Source organism: Corvus moneduloides, chromosome Z, assembly GCF_009650955.1.
Source record: "Corvus moneduloides isolate bCorMon1 chromosome Z, bCorMon1.pri, whole genome shotgun sequence".
NCBI lineage: Eukaryota > Metazoa > Chordata > Aves > Passeriformes > Corvidae > Corvus > Corvus moneduloides.
The window spans coordinates 68,208,839-68,227,269 of NC_045511.1; the positions used below are offsets into that span (position 1 = coordinate 68,208,839).

At 49.7% G+C, this 18,431-nt stretch overlaps 2 protein-coding genes and 1 long non-coding RNA gene across 4 annotated transcripts in view; 1 reads left to right on the forward strand and 2 right to left on the reverse strand.

Annotated features, from left to right (window-relative positions):
* Positions 1-18,431, forward strand: part of LOC116437867 (T-cell activation Rho GTPase-activating protein-like) — a 633,784-nt gene that overhangs the window by 35,475 nt on the left and 579,878 nt on the right. The gene's annotated exons all lie outside the window — the stretch shown is intronic.
* On the reverse strand, positions 3,739-13,175 carry LOC116437882. The gene is made up of 3 exons (XR_004237518.1): positions 12,945-13,175; positions 5,631-5,796; positions 3,739-4,515 (listed from the first exon to the last, which is right to left on the reverse strand). It is a non-coding gene; the product is annotated as an uncharacterized LOC116437882 (long non-coding RNA).
* On the reverse strand, positions 13,861-15,906 carry LOC116437872. 2 transcript variants are annotated; one of them, XM_032096189.1, is made up of 2 exons: positions 15,129-15,906; positions 13,861-14,906 (listed from the first exon to the last, which is right to left on the reverse strand). In XM_032096189.1, the coding sequence occupies exons 1-2, from the start codon at positions 15,753-15,755 to the stop codon at positions 14,319-14,321; spliced, it is 1,215 nt and encodes a 404-aa protein (XP_031952080.1). In that variant the 5' UTR covers positions 15,756-15,906; the 3' UTR covers positions 13,861-14,318. The 2 variants fall into 2 exon arrangements, with proteins under 2 accessions (XP_031952080.1, XP_031952081.1); XM_032096190.1 differs by having other exon boundaries at positions 13,861-14,903; positions 15,129-15,905.

Consider the following 18,431-nt stretch of genomic DNA (forward strand, 5'->3'; position numbering starts at 1 on the left):
CCTGTGTTTGCAGTGGCTGCCCCCATGGCAGGGGCGGCCTGTGGGCCAGGGGCCTGGGGATGGTGAGACAACCCCGAAGTTTGAATCAACCCCCTGGGGTAATCCTTAAGGCAGGGTGACCGGAAGGGCCTCTCCCAAGGTGCTCTGTCACTTTATGTTAACGTACCCCAGTTCTGTTACCCCGATTGTTGCGCTAACTCGCCACCCCTATACCCTTAGAACCTCATGTCCTAGAACGTTCTCCCTTCCCCGCTTTCCCATTAGCCCTTGGTCCTTGGCTCCTCCCTGTGCATTTCCTCATTGGCTCCCGTACCCTGGCCCCGCCTATGTACTGCCCCGGTGCCCTCAAACCATTGGTCCCTGATGCTCTCCCTGCCCCTTGTCACCCTCATACCCTGGACCCTCCTGTATTCTGGGTCCTTCTGGAATTCTTCATGTGCTGGGCAGTAAACTCCCGTGGAACTCTACGCGAAGAACCCCTCCCGCCTGTTTATTCTGGGTGACGCATTCGGCAGCTCTCCGGTGGTGTACGTGCGCGTGGCTTCTGTGGGCGAAGCCCAGCTCTGTTGGGCGGAGGCCGAGTGCCGAGTGGTGCGGTGCCAGCCGAAGCAGCCTCATCTGGGACGCTTTCCGGAAGGATGCAACGGCCTCTCGCCACAACGGGCCGGCAGCGTCAGTCCTGAACCAGCACTGCTCAATAAGTTTCTGATAAGGGTTTGTCCTAGGAAAGACTTTTGCTGGGGAAAAGCAGTGAAAAACACCAATGAGTGCTTGAGAGGGAGAAAAGCTTCACATAGCACAAGGAACCAGCTGTAAACCAAAGGTTTTCTTGTTTAGTTTTTCTTTGTTTAATTTGTTCAGTTAAGGAAGGGTGTGGAGGGGGGCCCATTTGTCACAACCCATCAGTAGGGGCCATGATGTTCATTATAAATTCTTGTCAGGCTGAAATAAGACACCAGACACATGCCAGGGAGCTCTTGTGGTTTTATTGTACAGTCACCTTAACTCCAGCAACCAGCCACTCTTTAGACTGAAAAGGTGTTGGCTAACAAGCCCTTAAATTTGTACGTGTGGGATATACCCAGCCCCTGCCCTGGAGGGATGTCTGCTGAGATAAGGAGATTGCGTAATTGCCCAGCAGGACTCCCTGGAAAGGCAACCACTTCTTTAGTCATGCGAGAAAAGACAGACCCACAATCCTTTAGGAGACCCTATGCAGATCCTTTGTAACCCATTGGCCTTTACTCATCCCGGTATCCCTATAAAAGCTAGCCCTCTGCCCCTGTGGAGAGGGAGAGTTCTCATCCCTGGCTTTCCCCTTCGCCGGAGTACGGACCCGACCATAAAGCTACCTTCTGTGCGGAACCAGCCACACGAGCCTCTCGTCTCTCTCTCTGGTCTGGCTTGGCCTGGAGGCTGCCCTGCAGAGCTGAGCTGAAATCACGAGCTGACAATCACTAAAGAGCCGACAGCCTCTGCAGGGGCCCTCCTGCCAGCAGCTGAGGGAAGACACCGGGCCTCAGGAAGGCAATTCCTTTCGGGACCATCTCTCCAGACCGGTCACCTCTTCCTGAGTCAGAACCACTGACCCTTTCACCAGCTGTAATATGTACGATAGATTTTCACAAGTGCTGACAAAGGAGCCCTTACTTTTGCTCAGTGCACTCCAGTCAGCTCTCAGCTCCTCACAAGGACTTTCTCAAAGGTGCTGGCCCACGAGCCACAACACACGGCCACAAGCTCCCCACTCCCATGGTAAACTTCAGGACCAAGTGTGGAGCAGAACAGGACAGCCATGCTGTGCCCATGCAGAGTGAGGGAGGAGAAAAATAAAGGCAGAGAAGAGAGTGACAGAACAGATAATGTCACCAGTTGGTCCTGCCATGTGGATAGTCTGGAGCTGGAGTAAACAACGAGAGTGAAAGAGAGGAAAAAGGAAAGCAGGGGGGTGTGACCTGCTTGCTTTTACAGTTAACCTGGTGCAGCCTCCTATGTAAAGTAGAGGTTTTGTGCTGTTTTGTCACGCATGTACAGGCAGCTCTTTGAGCCCTTCTCCAGAAAGCTGAGGTGAGGCTGGGGACTGAGCTCAAGTCTCCAGGCAGAGCAGGTAGTTGGCTCAGGACAGCGTTGCTCCACCTCTGCAGGACCCTTTCTTCTAATCAGAACCTTTCCTTTCACAAGTCAAAATGTCTGAGGCAAAACATGCTTTAGTCTGGTCCTCCACACTGAGCTACTTGAACTTTTCTAAAAGTTTCAAAGCTTTGCTCTGTGCCTGAAGTATTTGTGCAAGGCTCTTAACAGTCCTCTGGCATGCGCAGCAAGTGCAAGCTGAAAATGGGTTTTGAAGTGGGAAAATGAAGCTGCAGGTGTTCAGGGCAACGTGCCAGTGACCGTTCCTGCAGGGAGCTGCTGCAGATAAACCCCTTCTCCATGCTCACCTTGCTCACAATAGTAGGATTTATCACTTCAGCTTTTCATAAAACCCATCGAATGGACACAGGTCCTTTTTGGTCTAAATGATCAATGAACACAATACTTACTTGTAAGACACCTAACATCTGCTACACATCCCTCAATCTGCTTCACAAGGTGTCGGCTTCAATGTACCACACCTGAGATGTTTCTACACTAATGCACACAAAATGAGGAACAAACAAGAGGAGCTCGATGCTTTGGCACAGTCCCAGAGATTTGACATCGTTGGTATATGTGAAACCTGGTGGGATGACTCCTGTGACTGGAGTGCCCTGTTGGATGGTTACAGGCTCCTCAGGAAGGATAGGCAGGGCAGAAGAGGCAGAGGAGTGGCACTGTATGTAATGGAAGATTTAGAATGTGTGCAGTTCACAGTGGGCAATGGTACAGTTGAGAGCCTCTGGGTAAGAATTAAGGGGCAAACAAATAATGCAGATGCCATCGTGGGAGTCTACCATAGACCTCCTACCCAGGACAGTGATGCCGATGAATTATTGTGAGATAATTGCGAGAAACCAAAGGGGAATAGGCTGAGAAACATGAAGGGAAAAAGAGAAATTTGAGGGGAGAAAATGGCAGGAAAAGTGAGAAACATGAGGGGGAAAGGGCAAGCATCATGAGTGAAAAAAGGGCATGAAACATGAGGTGGAAAGTAAATATGAGGGGAGAAGGGTGAGAAAGGAGGAGGGAAAGGGTGAGAAATGTGAGTCAAAGAAGGGAGGGAAATGTGAGGAGAGAAAAGGGCAGGAAACTTGAGAGGGAAGAAGGCAGGAAACAAGAGGGGGAAAAGGTGAGAAGTACGACTGGAAAAAATCAGAGAAACTTGAGCTGAGAAAATGGCAGGAAATGTGAGAAGAAAATAGTGAGAAACAGGAGGGGAAAAGTTTGAGAAACATGAGGGGAGGAAAAGGTCAGGAAACATGAGTGGAAAAGGATGGGAAATGTGAGGAAGTTGTAAACACCCTCCAAGAAAGAAAGAGTATTCACAGCCCTATTCTAATGTTCCCAAATACTGGCTTCCCTCAATCAATTTTATATCCTTCCCCAAAAGAAGGTTACGGCACTGCTGGCCACACCTCTCCCCCATCAGCTGAATAAAGAGACAGTGGGAAACTTAGGAAAAGGAATACATTTCCAAGTCCCCACAGGTCTGTGCAGGAATCAACATCTGTTGCTCTCTGAAAAGACTGGTTGTGGCAGACTACTTTTAAAAAGCTACCAAACAGACAGCGTTTCCATAGGGATCTTTTAACCCAATTTCTCTTTAAAACCCGCTGAAGTACCTTGCCTCCAACACTTCTCTGTGTTTTACAGAACACTTGCAAAGGATCTGGATATTCCTTGGCTCACTGACAAGGTGAGGCCATGATTTACAAGCAGTCCTGGGAGCTGCTTCAGCTGACAGCTTAGAGCAGCCCACGTGCCTTCCTCTGTAACCCTCCAGAACAAGGGGATTTGGGAAGGGGCTTGTCCAAACTTCTACGCCTTCGACCTCACTTAGGGAAAAGAGTTTGAATTAACAAGAAAGGTTGGAAAACAGGCTTGTAGGTATCATAAAGAATTTCCATTTGCTACAATATTTTCTTAAAATGCACACAGCTTCACAGTAGAGGTACTGGGCTTCCACCATGTACTGATAACATTTTTTCAGTGGACAAACCTAAGTCTTGAAGAAAAGAACAGACCAGAAAAAAAGCCACTTCAAATATGATAGAAGCAACAAGAAGAGAAGGAATTTACCATGAAACTTCTTTATTGCAGAAGTTCAAGACTAACTTTTGTAATCTTAGATGAACTAATCCTAGGTTTTGAATAAATACCCTACTGTTCAATAGTAACATAAATAATCCTAGAGGAACTAATCTTCAGTTTGAAACAAAAAGTCCGGAGTTCATAGATGTTCCCTCGCTGAAGCAGATGATTGGTGCCAGGACTCCACTTGCTGCTTGTCAAATTCAGATATTCATTGCTGAATATGTGACAGCTTTTTGTGGAGATACTGGTACCCGCTCTTCACTTCAGAGCAGCTGCAGCTACCCTCTAAGGGAGAAATAAAAAGAAAATTAGGGCATGCAAGCCTTTCTGCGGAGTTTACAATTTCATGTCCTTTGCTTTAAAATAGCCTTGAGCCAGTCTCGTTGGCTACCACACCCTGCAGATGTGGTGTCACACATACCTGTTGTATCTGCTGATAATCTGCTAGGACTCGATGAAGCAGCATTTTCATGAAAAAACCCCCCATGAAGACAACATGAAGAACATCTCACTACCCCAGAAAATGCAACCTTATCTAAAACACTAAAAATACACTCAGTTTGACTCTAGAGATTTTCTTCTCTGTGAACCACAGCTCTTCTGGGAGGTTCACAAAAGTAAATCCCCAGCTCCTGGCATCATCCAAGATATGCAATTGAGCTTCTCAATAGGCAACAAAAGGAGTACATGCTCTAAGACTCTGGTTGGGACATCTCTCGCCTTGCTGTGTGTTCACAGCTCAAACAGGGCTTTTTGGGCAGGGTTTTGCAAAAATCAGGCCCAGCCCAAGCAGTGTCTGAGCATATATGCCAATTCCGCAAAGTTTCCCTTTGTCTCACTGAATAGTACCAGGGAATCTAAAATTCTCCTTCTGCTCACAAATACATTTGCAATCTGGCTGAAACAGAAATAAACACCATCCAAAAAGCCTCAGTGTGCACACAGAACTGAAGATGTGCAATGTTTGTGTCCAAACCAGAGAAGGCCAGGCTGGACGGGGCAGAGTATCAGGTTTTTAACAGCCCTCTCTGCTAAAATCGTAGCGAGGATCAGCCACCTGAAAGATGAGTAAGCGGTGGCTGTAGGTTGAGTTATGTGCTTAAAACACTGAGAGAGTCAGGAAACCTTTGGGATTACAGCTGCTGGTTTCCAGTCTCCTCCTCCCTCTGTGTATCAGCCCTCCTCAGCTCACTAGGATGCTGAGGCAGTCAGCAAGGCCTGGGCTAGTTCCGGGTACGTGATGGTTACTCGAGCTCAGACATTGATCCTAGCGGGCCTTTTAACGCCACCTCAATGGAATTTGATTGGTAAGTGCACTGAAGAGTCTGCTGGTAATGTGGACTCGGGGAAGGCATAAGAGAGAGATGAAACGCAATCTTCAGAGTTTTATCCTTCTCTACCTGTTAGGCTGTGGAGCCTGCAGTCAGAAACTTCCGTTGTTCACCCACTTCCTGAAACTCTTGGTGATCTCGTCTATCAGGACATGTAAATTCTGGTATTCCTCATACTCCGTGTTGAAGTCATCCTTGTAGCGCTGTCTCCAAGGAGACAATGGCTACCTATTCTCTAAAGGAAAAATCACATCATTTTTCTATGAGTGTGCTCTAAGAGAACACTCTAATATGATTCTATTCCATAAAGCACACGTGCAATTTTACACCAAGCACACAGTGACTGTCAAGCACAGACACCAAGCTTCGAGCCAGTCGCTCCGTGACTGGCTGTTTCTACATGCAAGCACACACGCTTCAAGAGAATGTAGTCAGGTAACTTAGAGATCTGCCACATTTCTGTGACAGTTACTTACTAATATTTTACATGGTAGAGGTTTTCTTCAGAAGCAAGTGTAGCACACTTAGAAAACACTGGCACTCATTCAAATATCGAAAGACCAACAAACACAGCGGCTTCAGTGAGAGAAGAAACATTGCTAAATTACAATTTCTTTCTATGTAAGGACAGCTTAATTAGTTCCATTTACTTCTGAAAATCCATCTGCATTACAGTTTTGGCAGGGGTTGCATTTATGGAGTTGGGTGAACAGAGCTGGAGTTCTCACCTACATTTATGTCTAACAGCAAAGCAGAGTTAATGATAAAATTTGATTCTTCTAGTGAACAGCAATTACATCGCTGACCATTCAACTGAGGCACTTGTAATACGGCCACAAAAAGAAACTTGAGAGAAGTCTGAAACCACAACAAAAACCCAAACCACCACATCAGCTCCTAAGGAGGGCAAAACTCATTAACGCTTCAAGCCACTGATGTGTAAGGATCTTTCCTCATTCCCTTTGAGAACTGCAGGAGACCTGACTGCCCCTGCTGATGTCACAGCTCTGACAGAAGCTGGGAGCAATTTGCAGTGTTTTATAGCACACACACACACCTCTCCCTCCCCTTCTGCACTGCAAATGTGACGAGGGGATGCAACACCACTGCTGCAGCTGACCCTGTGCAACTGCACTGCAGGGAGTCCTGGCCTAACCCACCACGGTGTTCATCTCAGCTCTGAGCCTTGGAGGCCCTGGAAAACCTTCTCAAACTCATCCTTCCAACACAGGAAAGATGGGAGCTAATGTCTCTACAAACAACTTGATGTGGGTGAGGGTCTTTAAGAGAAATGAGTGTTTATGTCTTTGAAATGGGCCTTAATTTGACTACAGTTTGAACTCCTGAACTTTAGAACAAACAGGTTCACACAAAAGTCTGTTGCAGAGCCCAGACAGCCTGAACTTCTGAACTTTGGAGGCAAATGACATGCTCAGGGGGGGAATATGTGGTAGGCGATTTGGGAAGGCTGTACCTTCCTAGTACCTCAGACAATGGGGAAAGGAAGAGGGCAACATGCAGCCAGGAGTTTAGGATAAAAAGAGGCTGCGTCCTCCAAAACCTCAAGAGAGACCCCATGGGGTATGGTCTAGTGGGCTCTCTCCCTTTATTCGAATAAAGTTGCAGGACTTCTCTGTCTCCTTCATGGACACTGGCTTTTCATAGTCTGGTCTTCCACACACTTCCAACACAGGAAAGAGCTTGTGACAGCTCCCCCACTGTGAGTGGCAACAGCTAATTGTTATTTGACTTGCATGAAGTGGTCTGGTTGTTCCCTTGATGACACAGGGTGTGTGGAGGCAGTACAAGTTGCTTTAAGTCCTGCAGAAAAGCAGAATTCTGACACTTGCGATATGCAGATCTTTAAAAAGCCAAAGAACACCAACTGGACGGGGTTGAAAAAGTCCTTCAGAGCTTTGTTCTCACAGTAAATTACTTGGAAGAATCTGCATGTGTTAATACTAGGGCTCACACGACCCTCTCCACAGTAGACAGTCCCTGGTTTTAGAAAGAGGGCATGGCTGGAGTATCAGTAGTCACAGTATGTTCAGTACAACTTCTAACGACAGCTTTGCTGCAAGTGTTTAATTTCCAAAAGTGCGTTTGCCGACATGGCTCAGCCCGCGCGAAAGCTTCAGCGTAAGCACCAACCTGCAGCACAGTACAGATTTCAGAAGGATCTGGATTATCTTCTCTCCTTTCTCAAAAACAAGTGGCTCCCTACCTAACACACCAAATGCTTAAATCAAATTGGTGTCCAACCTGCTCTGGGCAGATCTGTCGTTATCTCAACCATTCATGCCGCATGCTGGGCGTCAATTAAGGCCAGTACTTCATGAATGGTTGTCCACATTTTCCATCACCAGCCAGAGATCCTCATCGACAAGGGAGGTGAAAGAAGAAAACAATAGCTTAGAGAAGAATGTGCACAGCTGAATTACCTTACAGAAAAAACTACAGTTGAGTTGTGTTTCCAGGTCACTTGCAATTGAAGACAGAATATAATGGAGAGACATTCCTTTTCGGCTAGATACTACCTGGAATCTGCACAGTTTAAGTGAGAAAGGAGATTACTAACATGATCTTTCCATAATTGGGTCACCTACAACCAGGGTGAACAACCAGGCTGGCAGAAGGAGAGAAAGCGAAGGAGAGAAAGACCCCCCCAAAACTCTCACTTGGGGCACTGCTATTGTTCAAGTCTGTAGCTCACAAAGAAGCCCCTCAGCACTTGCCCAAGTTCATCAGCTCATATGCTTTTTTAAGTTACTCCAGCACAGTCTGCATAGCTGTATCATGACAAAGTGTTTGTTTAGTGATGAGGAACACACCTAGTGCTGGCCGTTCCTTGTGCAGCTGCAATGCCAGAGAATAAAGACTCCTTCTTTTCTTTTCACCTGAAGCAAAACCTTCTCGAGATCTGTCAGACCTGGCAGCACATCCTTCCAGCAAGTGGCAAACAATCCCAAGTTAGTTGGAAGAATGATGAAAATCAGACTACTGGACAGCCACAGGAAAGGTGAGAGTTCAGAAGTCTATTCCTACTGAGATGTACAACTTCTATCACACCGAAAAACACCTTTTAAGTGTCTTTGCCTTTTCTGTGGAATTCCAGCCTCCAGCCCTCATTGGGTTACCTCTTTGCTAAGGACAGATTTCAACATTAAAGGCCAGCCTTGCTGACAAAATGAGTATATATACACCTTTGAATCAGCTCCAAGCAAGCTCCACAAGTCAAATGGGGAGGTACATTTCACCAAAAAGAGTATCTTAAAAAGCAAAGGACAGTCCCCTCTTCTTAATCTAGATTAAGATATACATCAGACAGGACAGTTAATGTCTTAAGATGAATTCAGTTACCAGACATGAACTTCATCAACACTGCCACCACCACCAAAAAAACTTTCTTCAGAAAGGGAAATGTAATTGGTTTAGAAGCGCACCCTGTAAAGGCAGAGCAGCACCATACATTAACATTCCTGTGTATTTCACACTCAAGCTGTTGGCTTGTTGGATTTAACAGGTAATCCCATGAATGACTATATACCTTAGAAGGGCCAGAAATAGGATGTTCAGATACATATGAACCTTTCTGAGAACTGTAGTGGTTTTCTTCTTGTTGCTGACTCTACTGACCTTAAAGCAGAATATTCAGTGACAATGCAGATCCTATTGCATAAGGGGCAGTGGCATGGAGAAGAGATTGTTTACAGCCAGGCTGCGTGGAGGCTGTTTCTTAAAAAGTTTGTTTCAAGTGCCACAGAACCAAGTTCTGACTTAGAACAGAAAGTGAAACACTGCAAAGATTTTGGGCCTAACCCCCATCTCCCATGCCTCAGCCTCAATGTAGAACCTTGTTGCAGTGGGGATCCTGCAACACGCATATATCAAACCAGGAGTCCCGTGGAAAGGAAATATATATGGACAGACAGATTCTTGATAGCTGTTTCAGAGATGTTTATTTCTCCAGCCGCATGGCCGGGGCTCTGCCCAGGAACTGTTCCAGTCACGGGACCAAGGGTCCTTCTGCCCGCGCAGGGAACACAAACCAACCAATGGGAACGAGGCTGAGCAGGGACAGGGAAGCCCCGTGTCTGTGCCCTCAGGGCCCCTCTCCCAGGGCTCCATGGCAGGGGAGGGACCCCAACACCTCACCCGTTTTATTTTAATAAAAGGAGAATGAAAACAACTGGATAAACATAACAAGAACAGTTTCAAAACAAAACAAGCCACCCTCCTGAGTCTTTAAATGTCCAATCAGATTCTGTGGAACATCTTAGGGCTGACAGAAGGGAGACAGAACTCTCTGAGCATGCTTTGTGGGGAAACTGAGGCAGGAGAGGGTTTAACTTCTTCCCTCCCCCTTTTCATCCCCCACTCGGCATTGGAAAGGGATTTTTGGGGACACAATTGGCAAAAGCATGGTTTTGTGAGGGAAACCATGGGTGAAAAAACGGATTGGGAATACACTGGGGGTAATAGGACATAGGGTAAAAGGGAAAGGTGGGATTAGGAAAGGGAGACTGTAGGGGGGACTTACAATAGAGATACTGTCTAACATGACTACGATTTTTTGCATATATACTGCCTTTTACAGGAACACCATCAGGCCCAGTGACCTGCGATGCTTGTAACCCTTTTCTACCTCGTATAATTTTGAATTCTACCACCTCTCCATCTCCCAAGATTGGGATGCATTTTTCAGGGTTATTCTTTTTAATAGCAGTTCTATGCACGAATATGTCTTGCTGGTTGTCACACCTTGTTATAAAACCATAATTTTGCTTAACATTATACCATTTTACTATCCCTAAGATCTTAGGTACTACGATCTTTTCCTTTTTCCGAGTGGCTGCTGTTTTCTGTCTTGCTGCGTCTTTGCTCTCTCCTTCAGTCGCTCCCGTGTTGGAATTGTCGGGGCTGCTGGTGCCTGCGCGCTCTTCCCGGGGTCGCGTTCGGGGCTGCGCGGGCCGGGCCGGGCCGCGCCGCTCAGTTCTCCGTGCGTCGCCTCCTCTGGTCGCAGCTTCGCTGCCGATGCCGGGCGCTGCACCCACATCTCGGCCGGGCTCCCAAGCGATGACCCCCCCGTGCCCTGCTCCAGCGCGTGTCTCGGCTGGGCACGGCTCCGTTCCACCGCCACCGCCGCCCGCCGCCGCCCACGCGCCGCCCCTCTCGGCCGGGCGTTCCCGGGGCTCGCTCCACCACGCGCTGGGCTGGGCCGTGCGGGCACCGCCAGGTCCCGCTGCTCCCGCCGCTCCTTGCTCCGCCGCCGACACTGCGGCTCGCTTGGCTCCGCCCGCACGCGGGAACTGCCTCGCTGCTGCTCGCAGAGCGCTCGGTGCACGTGGCCTGGGCCGCACGGTCCCTGCGCCAGGCTTCCCTTCGCCAGGACACAGCTGACATTGCTCAACAGTCTCGGTAACTAAATAATATTCACGAAAATATTCTTCCATCGGCATATATTTTGACTCCAGTATTAACTGTGTCCAAACGGTTTTCCAAAAGCCCTTGGTAAGAATTAAATCCCAAGAAACATAGAAAAAGTTCTTAAACAACCATGCCAGGAAGTGTTTCAGTTCTTTTTGAGCTTGAATCAAGCTAAAATTCACAAATCGTTGTTCAAGAATCATTTTAAGATAAATGTCCATATGCGGCTCTGAGAGCCAAGAGTCTTCCCACCGTTCCTCCATAGTTTAGATACGGAATAGCAAAGCAAAACCAAGAAGAGGAATCCAAAGTTTCCAGGGCTTACTCACACAAATCAGTCGCTTAGGGATCGGGGATCGTTCTGCTCTCAATTCTCCACCATTTGTTGCAGTGGGGATCCTGCAACACGCATATATCAAACCAGGAGTCCCGTGGAAAGGAAATATATATGGACAGACAGATTCTTGATAGCTGTTTCAGAGATGTTTATTTCTCCAGCCGCATGGCCGGAGCTCTGCCCAGGAACTGTTCCAGTCACGGGACCAAGGGTCCTTCTGCCCGCGCAGGGAACACAAACCAACCAATGGGAACGAGGCTGAGCAGGGACAGGGAACCCCGTGTCTGTGCCCTCAGGGCCCCTCTCCCAGGGCTACACAGCGGGGGAGGGACCCCAACAGAACCTTGTCCATGGGATATTTTAATGTGACATGGGGAAACTGCTACCAAATGCCAGTAACTAAATGACCATTGCATCTGAGGCAGATGCTGATCCAGCAAGCTCACGCCACACTGATGGCCTGTAAAGGATGCCTGTGATTCACCAGCAGAACAGGTGAATCCAATTTACCCACTTCCCAAAAAACTCTGCAGATCTTGTCAAAATACAGACTACAAATCTCTTGTTTACAAGTATCTCTTGAAAGACATCTCAAGCTTGTTTTTCACAGGGTTCATCTGTAAACCAGCGCTACATTTTATCAGGATTGTTACGGGATGGCATTTGCACAGACCCACACCAACTATTTATGGGACTTCGAGCAGCAAGCAATGCAGCTCTTTGTGCCAGAGACTGCCCTTAAGCATTTTCACACCACCGTTTACAAGGACAATGCAATCCTGAAGGCAGTAACTCAGATCTACTGCAGCCTAAAACATGAAGACAAGATCACTGCAGACAGATTTTACTCACATCTTGAGATTCAAATAAAACAATAAAAAAAACCCAACCCCAAATTGGAAACAGTAATAATTAGAAGCAAACAAAAATTAGAGATCCTTGATGCACCAACTTCAGGACACAGGAAGTCTTTTTAATAATAGATTGCCTATACACCTACAGTATTTCTTTCTTAATGCTTTAGTTATTGAATATTTATACGCAGAAGTGACCGACTACGTCACTAAATTCATTTTTACAGTACTACAAGACAAACTCCGGATTCCATTATTTCATGGAACCTCTTTCTATTTTAAAGTACCACAATGGGCAGTCGCCTCTTCAAAACTCTATGCCAGCTATTCATAAACCATTGGGAAAGAAAAGCCCCGAAACAAAACAAAACGAAACCCCAAAGCATGGAACTAATTAACCCAAACAACTTTTTGGAAAGCCACTACTACCTGGCAACAAAAACATGCTCAACCTCTCAGTCCTGTTTTCCTCTAGTACATTACTCAAAATGATTCATATTCCTCAACTACTCCAGCAGCAAATAAACCCGCAAGTCCATCCGAGACGTATCAAAATACGACAGAACCTCCACGGAAAATGTAGCTTTGTTTTGGAACTGCACAGGAAAATCTCTCCAAGTTTTCTTCACTTAAAAGCCTGGGTAAATCCAGGCTCACACTCATGCTATCCAAGAATTTACCGCTAGGGTGAGCACATCAAGCTCCGACACACAGACACAAAAACACACACACAGACACTGCCAGGTGAGCACACATGCCTCGCACCCGCACTTGGAACCATCTTCCTGCTGAGCTGAGGACAAGGAGCGAGCGGAATACCGCAGGCACTCCAGCTTTACTGCACGGCGTCCGACAGCCTTGGAGCTACAAAGCGAGCACAGCTCGGAGCTCTTACTGTCCGGAGCGAGCCCCGAGGAGCTCCCAAACCCCGCAGCCCCTCCCCAGGCACAGCCCGGGCGCAGCCGGGGCCGCTCCGCCTGCGCGGGGCCGCTGCCGGGGCGGTGTCGCGGCTCCTCCGCGGGGCGGAGCTGAGGCGGAGCTGGCGCGGCCCGGGCGAGGCGGCGAGGGCGGGCGGCGAGGGGCCGGGGCGGTCCGGGAACGGGCGGACATCCCGGGAGAGGGGAGAGATACCTGGGAAAGGGAGGAGTGACCGGGAGAGGGGGGAGAGCTCTGGGGGAGGGGGGGAGATCCCAAGAGAGGGGGATGAGCCTGGGAGAAGGGGGAGATCCCGGGGTGGTGGTGGGAGGGAGAGCCCTGGGAGAGGGGATACCCTGGGAAAGGGTGGAGAGCCCCCCGGGAGAGGGGGGAGAGCACCGGGAGAGGGAAGAGCCTGAGAAACGGTGGGTAGTGTTATGAATGATTTTTTTGAAGGTTGGCTTTCGCCATATGTTGTGTGCACACCTGGGAATGTAGTTACACAGCTTGGGTTTGCCCAGGAAGTTTGTGGTGGTTTCTTTCCTGGGAACGCCAGCACCTCCCTACTGCAGGTCAGAACGAGTCTGGGAGCAGGGGAGCTGCCGGCAGATTTAAATCAAGATGTGATGGTCATTTTTCACTCAGCCTCTCTCACCTTTGTGATAGAGACAAGAGGCTTTTCCTTCCTTTTAATTATAGGCCTGCAGTGGGCCCAATTTTGTCCTTTCTTTTATAGGAACCCCCTTACAGATGAGATGGAGCTGTGTGAGAATCAAGGAAATTTTTAATTGCCACCGTAATTGACAGTATTGACAATTTACTAATATTTGTGACTTGTCTGTATTTCATCACAAGTGACTTGTTGGGAGACCGAATATTAATCAAAGCATTTCATTTTATTTTGATTATGGAAAAAAGAGGTATAGGAAAAGCTCCTATGGCTATATATTTTTCTCAACAAAAAAACCCCACGTATTTGAAATCATGGTAACCTTCCCAGCTCTGCCTTGGGAGGTTTCAGAATTACTAAGCTTTTCAGATTAATGAAAAAAGAAGCTAAAGAATCTTAACAGAAGACAAAAAATGTTCCATGAGGAATGGTTGACTTCACCTTCCTCAACTCATTTTTATCACAGCCCTCAGCAGCAATGGCATGTTGGCTGTGGGTATGAGAGGCGGCAGCTCCCTGGCACACACGGTGCTGCTGGCAGAGCTGGCTGCTGCCTACTCAAAGCTCAGGTAGGCACCTGAGCTGCCTTGCTGCACTGCCAGAGCCATCTCAAGGCTGATCTGCAGTCCAGAGGTGCTGGTCAGCTGGAAGCTGCAGGACTTGCCGCAGGGCAGCGCCGTGAGCTGGCAGTGCAGCGAGTGGGGCAAAAGCAGCCAGGCTGATGGCACCAACACTTGGGCCCAGCGGGAGACTTTCTCCACATCCAAGCAGGAGCCTGTGCAGAGGGTGTCCAGCAGGTACCAGTGCTGATCCCTCAGCAGCTGGCCACCAGAGGCGTGGAGAAAGCACCTCTGCCCCAGCAGCTGCTCGCCGGAGCACAGGCACTCCAGAGCCACACGGACGCGCCCGGCTGGCGGCTGCTTTGTGCTGTCCACATGGAAGGAGTGGCCGGGGGGTGGCCGCAGGATGACCAGTGGGCGGTAGACGGTGCTGTTCTCCTGGCGGCTCCAGGCTTCAGAGGTGGAGTTCATCCCGGTGCCTGGGTGCAACTCCGGCATGAAGTTCCTCCTGGAGAGCACTCGGCAGACACCGAGGAGGTCCTCCAGCAGCTCCTTCAGCACCTCCAAGCTGGGCGGGTCCTGCTGCAGAATCACAGAATCACCCAACAGTTGGGCTTGGGAGTGACCTTTGAAGGCCATCCAGTCTGACCCCGCAGCCATGAGCAGGGACATTCTCAGCTAGACCAGGCTGCTGACAGCCCACTCCAGCCTTATCCCAGATGTGCCCATTGGTGATGGGCTGGGCACAGCCAAAGTGCTGCCATCACTGACTGCACCCTTGACCCTCTCGTCCTGCTCACTGACCTTCTCCTGGCTGCCGACCTTCTCCAGGCTGCTGGATCTCTCCTGCTCACTGCAGCTGGCAGAGCCACGCTTTCTTCTCCTCACCAGCCAGCAGCCCACAGCAAGCAGAACCAGAACCAGAGCTGCTACAGTGACCCGGAACAGCCACTGCTGCTGCAGTGCTGAAGGGAGCAGGGTTTCCATGGTGCCCCTGCTCCCCTCAATCTCCTGCAGGAGCCGAGTCATCTCCTGATGAAGGTATTCCTCGCGCTCCCGCATCTGCCTGACTGCATCCTCGTCAACCTGAACCTGCACCTTCAGCCCAGTGTGGGTGGCTAACAGGGCCAGGATGAAGGCAAGTGTGGGAGACATGGCCTGGTGGGAGAAAGGGGGCTCAGCAGGTGTGGCTGGGAGGGAGCAGGGGGCTGGGGGCACCTGGAATGTCCCCAGAGCCTCTCTGGTCCCCTGCCACATTGAGAGCCCCAAGCCCCTCTTGCCCCAGCTCTGGAGACAGAGCCCTGCCCCAGCTCCCACTCTGGGTTTAAACCCCCCTGGGCATCTCTGCCAGCCCCCATCCAGCCCAGCTTTGCCACCCCCCATCCAGCCCAGCTTTGCCAGCCCCCATCCAGCCCAGCGTTCCCTCTGCATCTGCCCTCACTGGCTGCCCAAATCCAACTGCCCGCTGATGGCCCTGGACACAGGTGCCAGCGTGACCTGTTCTCTGTGATGTCGCAGCCAGCAGGACCATGTCACTTGGCTGCCAAGCTGGCCATGCCCCTGCTCACAGCTCCCACTGTTTCTTCATAACAATTCTGACTAACGGAGAGCAATGGGATAGACAGTTTTCCCAAAGTTCTTCCATGGTCGTGGCTGCAGAAGCTTTTCCTGCACCTCTGGAAAGGGCTCTGGGGGCCCCTGGCCAAGGATGGGGATCAGGAGTCAGGGAGAAGAAGCAAAGGGCTCAAGGACAAGGGAAGGTGGGCAGAGCTTGCTCCCACAGCGTGGCAGAGCAAGAGCCTCATGTCCTTCTCCTGAACCTGCGGTGCCGGCAGGTCCTCTTCCTGTGGGGCTCCAGGGCATCCCGGGGGCTGCAGGCCCTCCTCTTTCGGGAGTGCTCGGGAAAAGCTCCTGCAGCCATGACCATGAAAGAGCTTCTGGAAAAGTGTATAGCCTGTTATCAGAATTGTTCTGTCAAAACATGGATCTGAAACAGGAAAAAATTTTCAGGGATTATTTTGCTTCAAATTACTTTGTCCATACCAGAAAGAAAACAAAGAGGAGGTTCACTGCAGGTGCCATGTTATGTGTGCAATTAGTCTCATATTAGTTATTAAGTTAAAATTCTTTATTAGTCACAAATGTTGCAGAAATTGTTTCTTAGAGTCTGGAAAGTGGAAAAATTTCATTTTTTGAACATGAGAAGGAATGTATACATTGTAAAAACAGTTCTAGGTCTGCACACAGAACTTTCCAGTGAGGTTTTCATAGCCAGCAGAGGTGTCAGCGGTCTGTGCAACAGCTCTGCCTGGCAGCAGTCAGAAATACAGCACTGGTGTGTTGGGCATTCTTAGAAACTGGGCAGCCCAACATTATGGGAATGTTAGAGTGGAACTATAAAGGTAACACAACAGGTGTGCAAGAATGTGAGAGAATGAAACCATTGTGGAAAAAAGTAAACAAAAAAATCAGAAGTTGTTATATTCATTAGGTTGCTCCAAGTCAAAGAGAAAAATGGTAGAAGTCTGTGACATTTCTAAAACTAATAAAGGAACTGTATCATGTATGCCTAGCCTTGTAAACAAAAGGAACAGCAAAATACTTTCAGGCCTCAGGAAAAAGAAAATCAAGAATTTGCACATATATGATTCAACTCTGGAATTCCAGCACACGGCTGATGGCAAATACACAAATTTCTCAGGGAATGATTCAATGTGCCTGCTCATGGTAGTTGTTTCACAGAATTTCCAGGTCAGGAAGTCAATAGACTGCAGGAATACTGTCCATCTGTTGTGCAGGTTGCCATCAGGAAAACTGTTCCCAGTGTCAACATTGCCCAGTTTTGTGGTCAGGCAGGTGGAGACTTCTCAGTCTCTTCTTTCTGTCTGTTTTGGTCTGTGTAAGGTGCGCTGTACTGCAGGGTGGAGACCGAAGGCAAGAAATAATGGAATTCCTTGCAACTCACAGACTGTGAGATGAGCATGGGGGTCACTATGTTGGCACAATGGGATGACCTCACTGGATCATTCTGATGTCACCAGGGGATGCATTGTGACTTCAAGACCCACAGTATTTATATGGTGGCGAGCACAGGGTCACAGTGGCTTCAGTCTGGACTTGTGGCAAGCAACTCCTGGTGCTTGCTCTCTTCATCCTGCTGTGCCAAACAAACGTGGCCATGGAGATAGAGCCGGGAGCTTTGCCCAAGGCCACCAACCAGACAGCAACAGCGGCACCTCCCGGCTTCGCGGACGCCAAAAGCCTCGCTAAGCCTGTGCCCACGGGGAGTTTCCTGTCCAGGCTCTGGGCAGGACTTTTCGGCCGACTGATTCCCGTGTGGCCCCGGATGCGCCAGAGGCTGGCGGGAGTGTGGTGGGGCCGGCAGCGGCGGGCAGAGACCGCAGAGGGCAGCAGCCCGACCGGTCCCGTTTCCAGCAGCCCGGCCGGTCCCGTTTCCAGCAGCCCGACCGGGCCCCCTGTGCAGGGAGCAGCCGGCCTCTCTGGGGGGCCTGGCCCCCCTGCGGGTCCCGACCGTGGCTCCTCTGCGCCTGTCCCCACAGGGCAGCAGAAGAACCAGGAGCCGAGGCAGCAGCAGAGGCAGGAGGCGCGGCAGGAGCTGGGGCCAGCGGCAGCTCGCCGTGCCCAGGCCCGCAGCCGCAGCCCCTCCCCGCCCGGCCGCCGCAGGGGCCGCTGGCCTGGGAGGCTCCGGCGCTGCCGAAAGAGGAGGGCCCGCAGGCCCCGGGACGCCCTGGAGCCCCGCAGGTTCAGGAGAAGGACATGAGGCTCTTGCTCTGCCACGCTGTGGGAGCAAGCTCTGCTCTCTCTCTCCCTTGTCCTTGAGCCCTTTGCTGCTTCTCCCTGATCCCCATCCTTGGCCAAGGGCCCCCGGAGCCCTTTCCAGAGGTGCAGGAAAAGCTCCTGCAGCCACAACCGTGGAAGAGCTTTGGGAAAAGTGTCTATCCCATTGCTCTCAGTTAATCAGAATTGTTGTGAAGAAACATAACATATGGAGCTGTTGTATAGGAAGAGTTTTCAGGCATTATTCCCCCTCAAATTATTTTTGTTCCAAACCCGAAGGAAAAGAAAGAGGAGGTTCACTGCTAATGC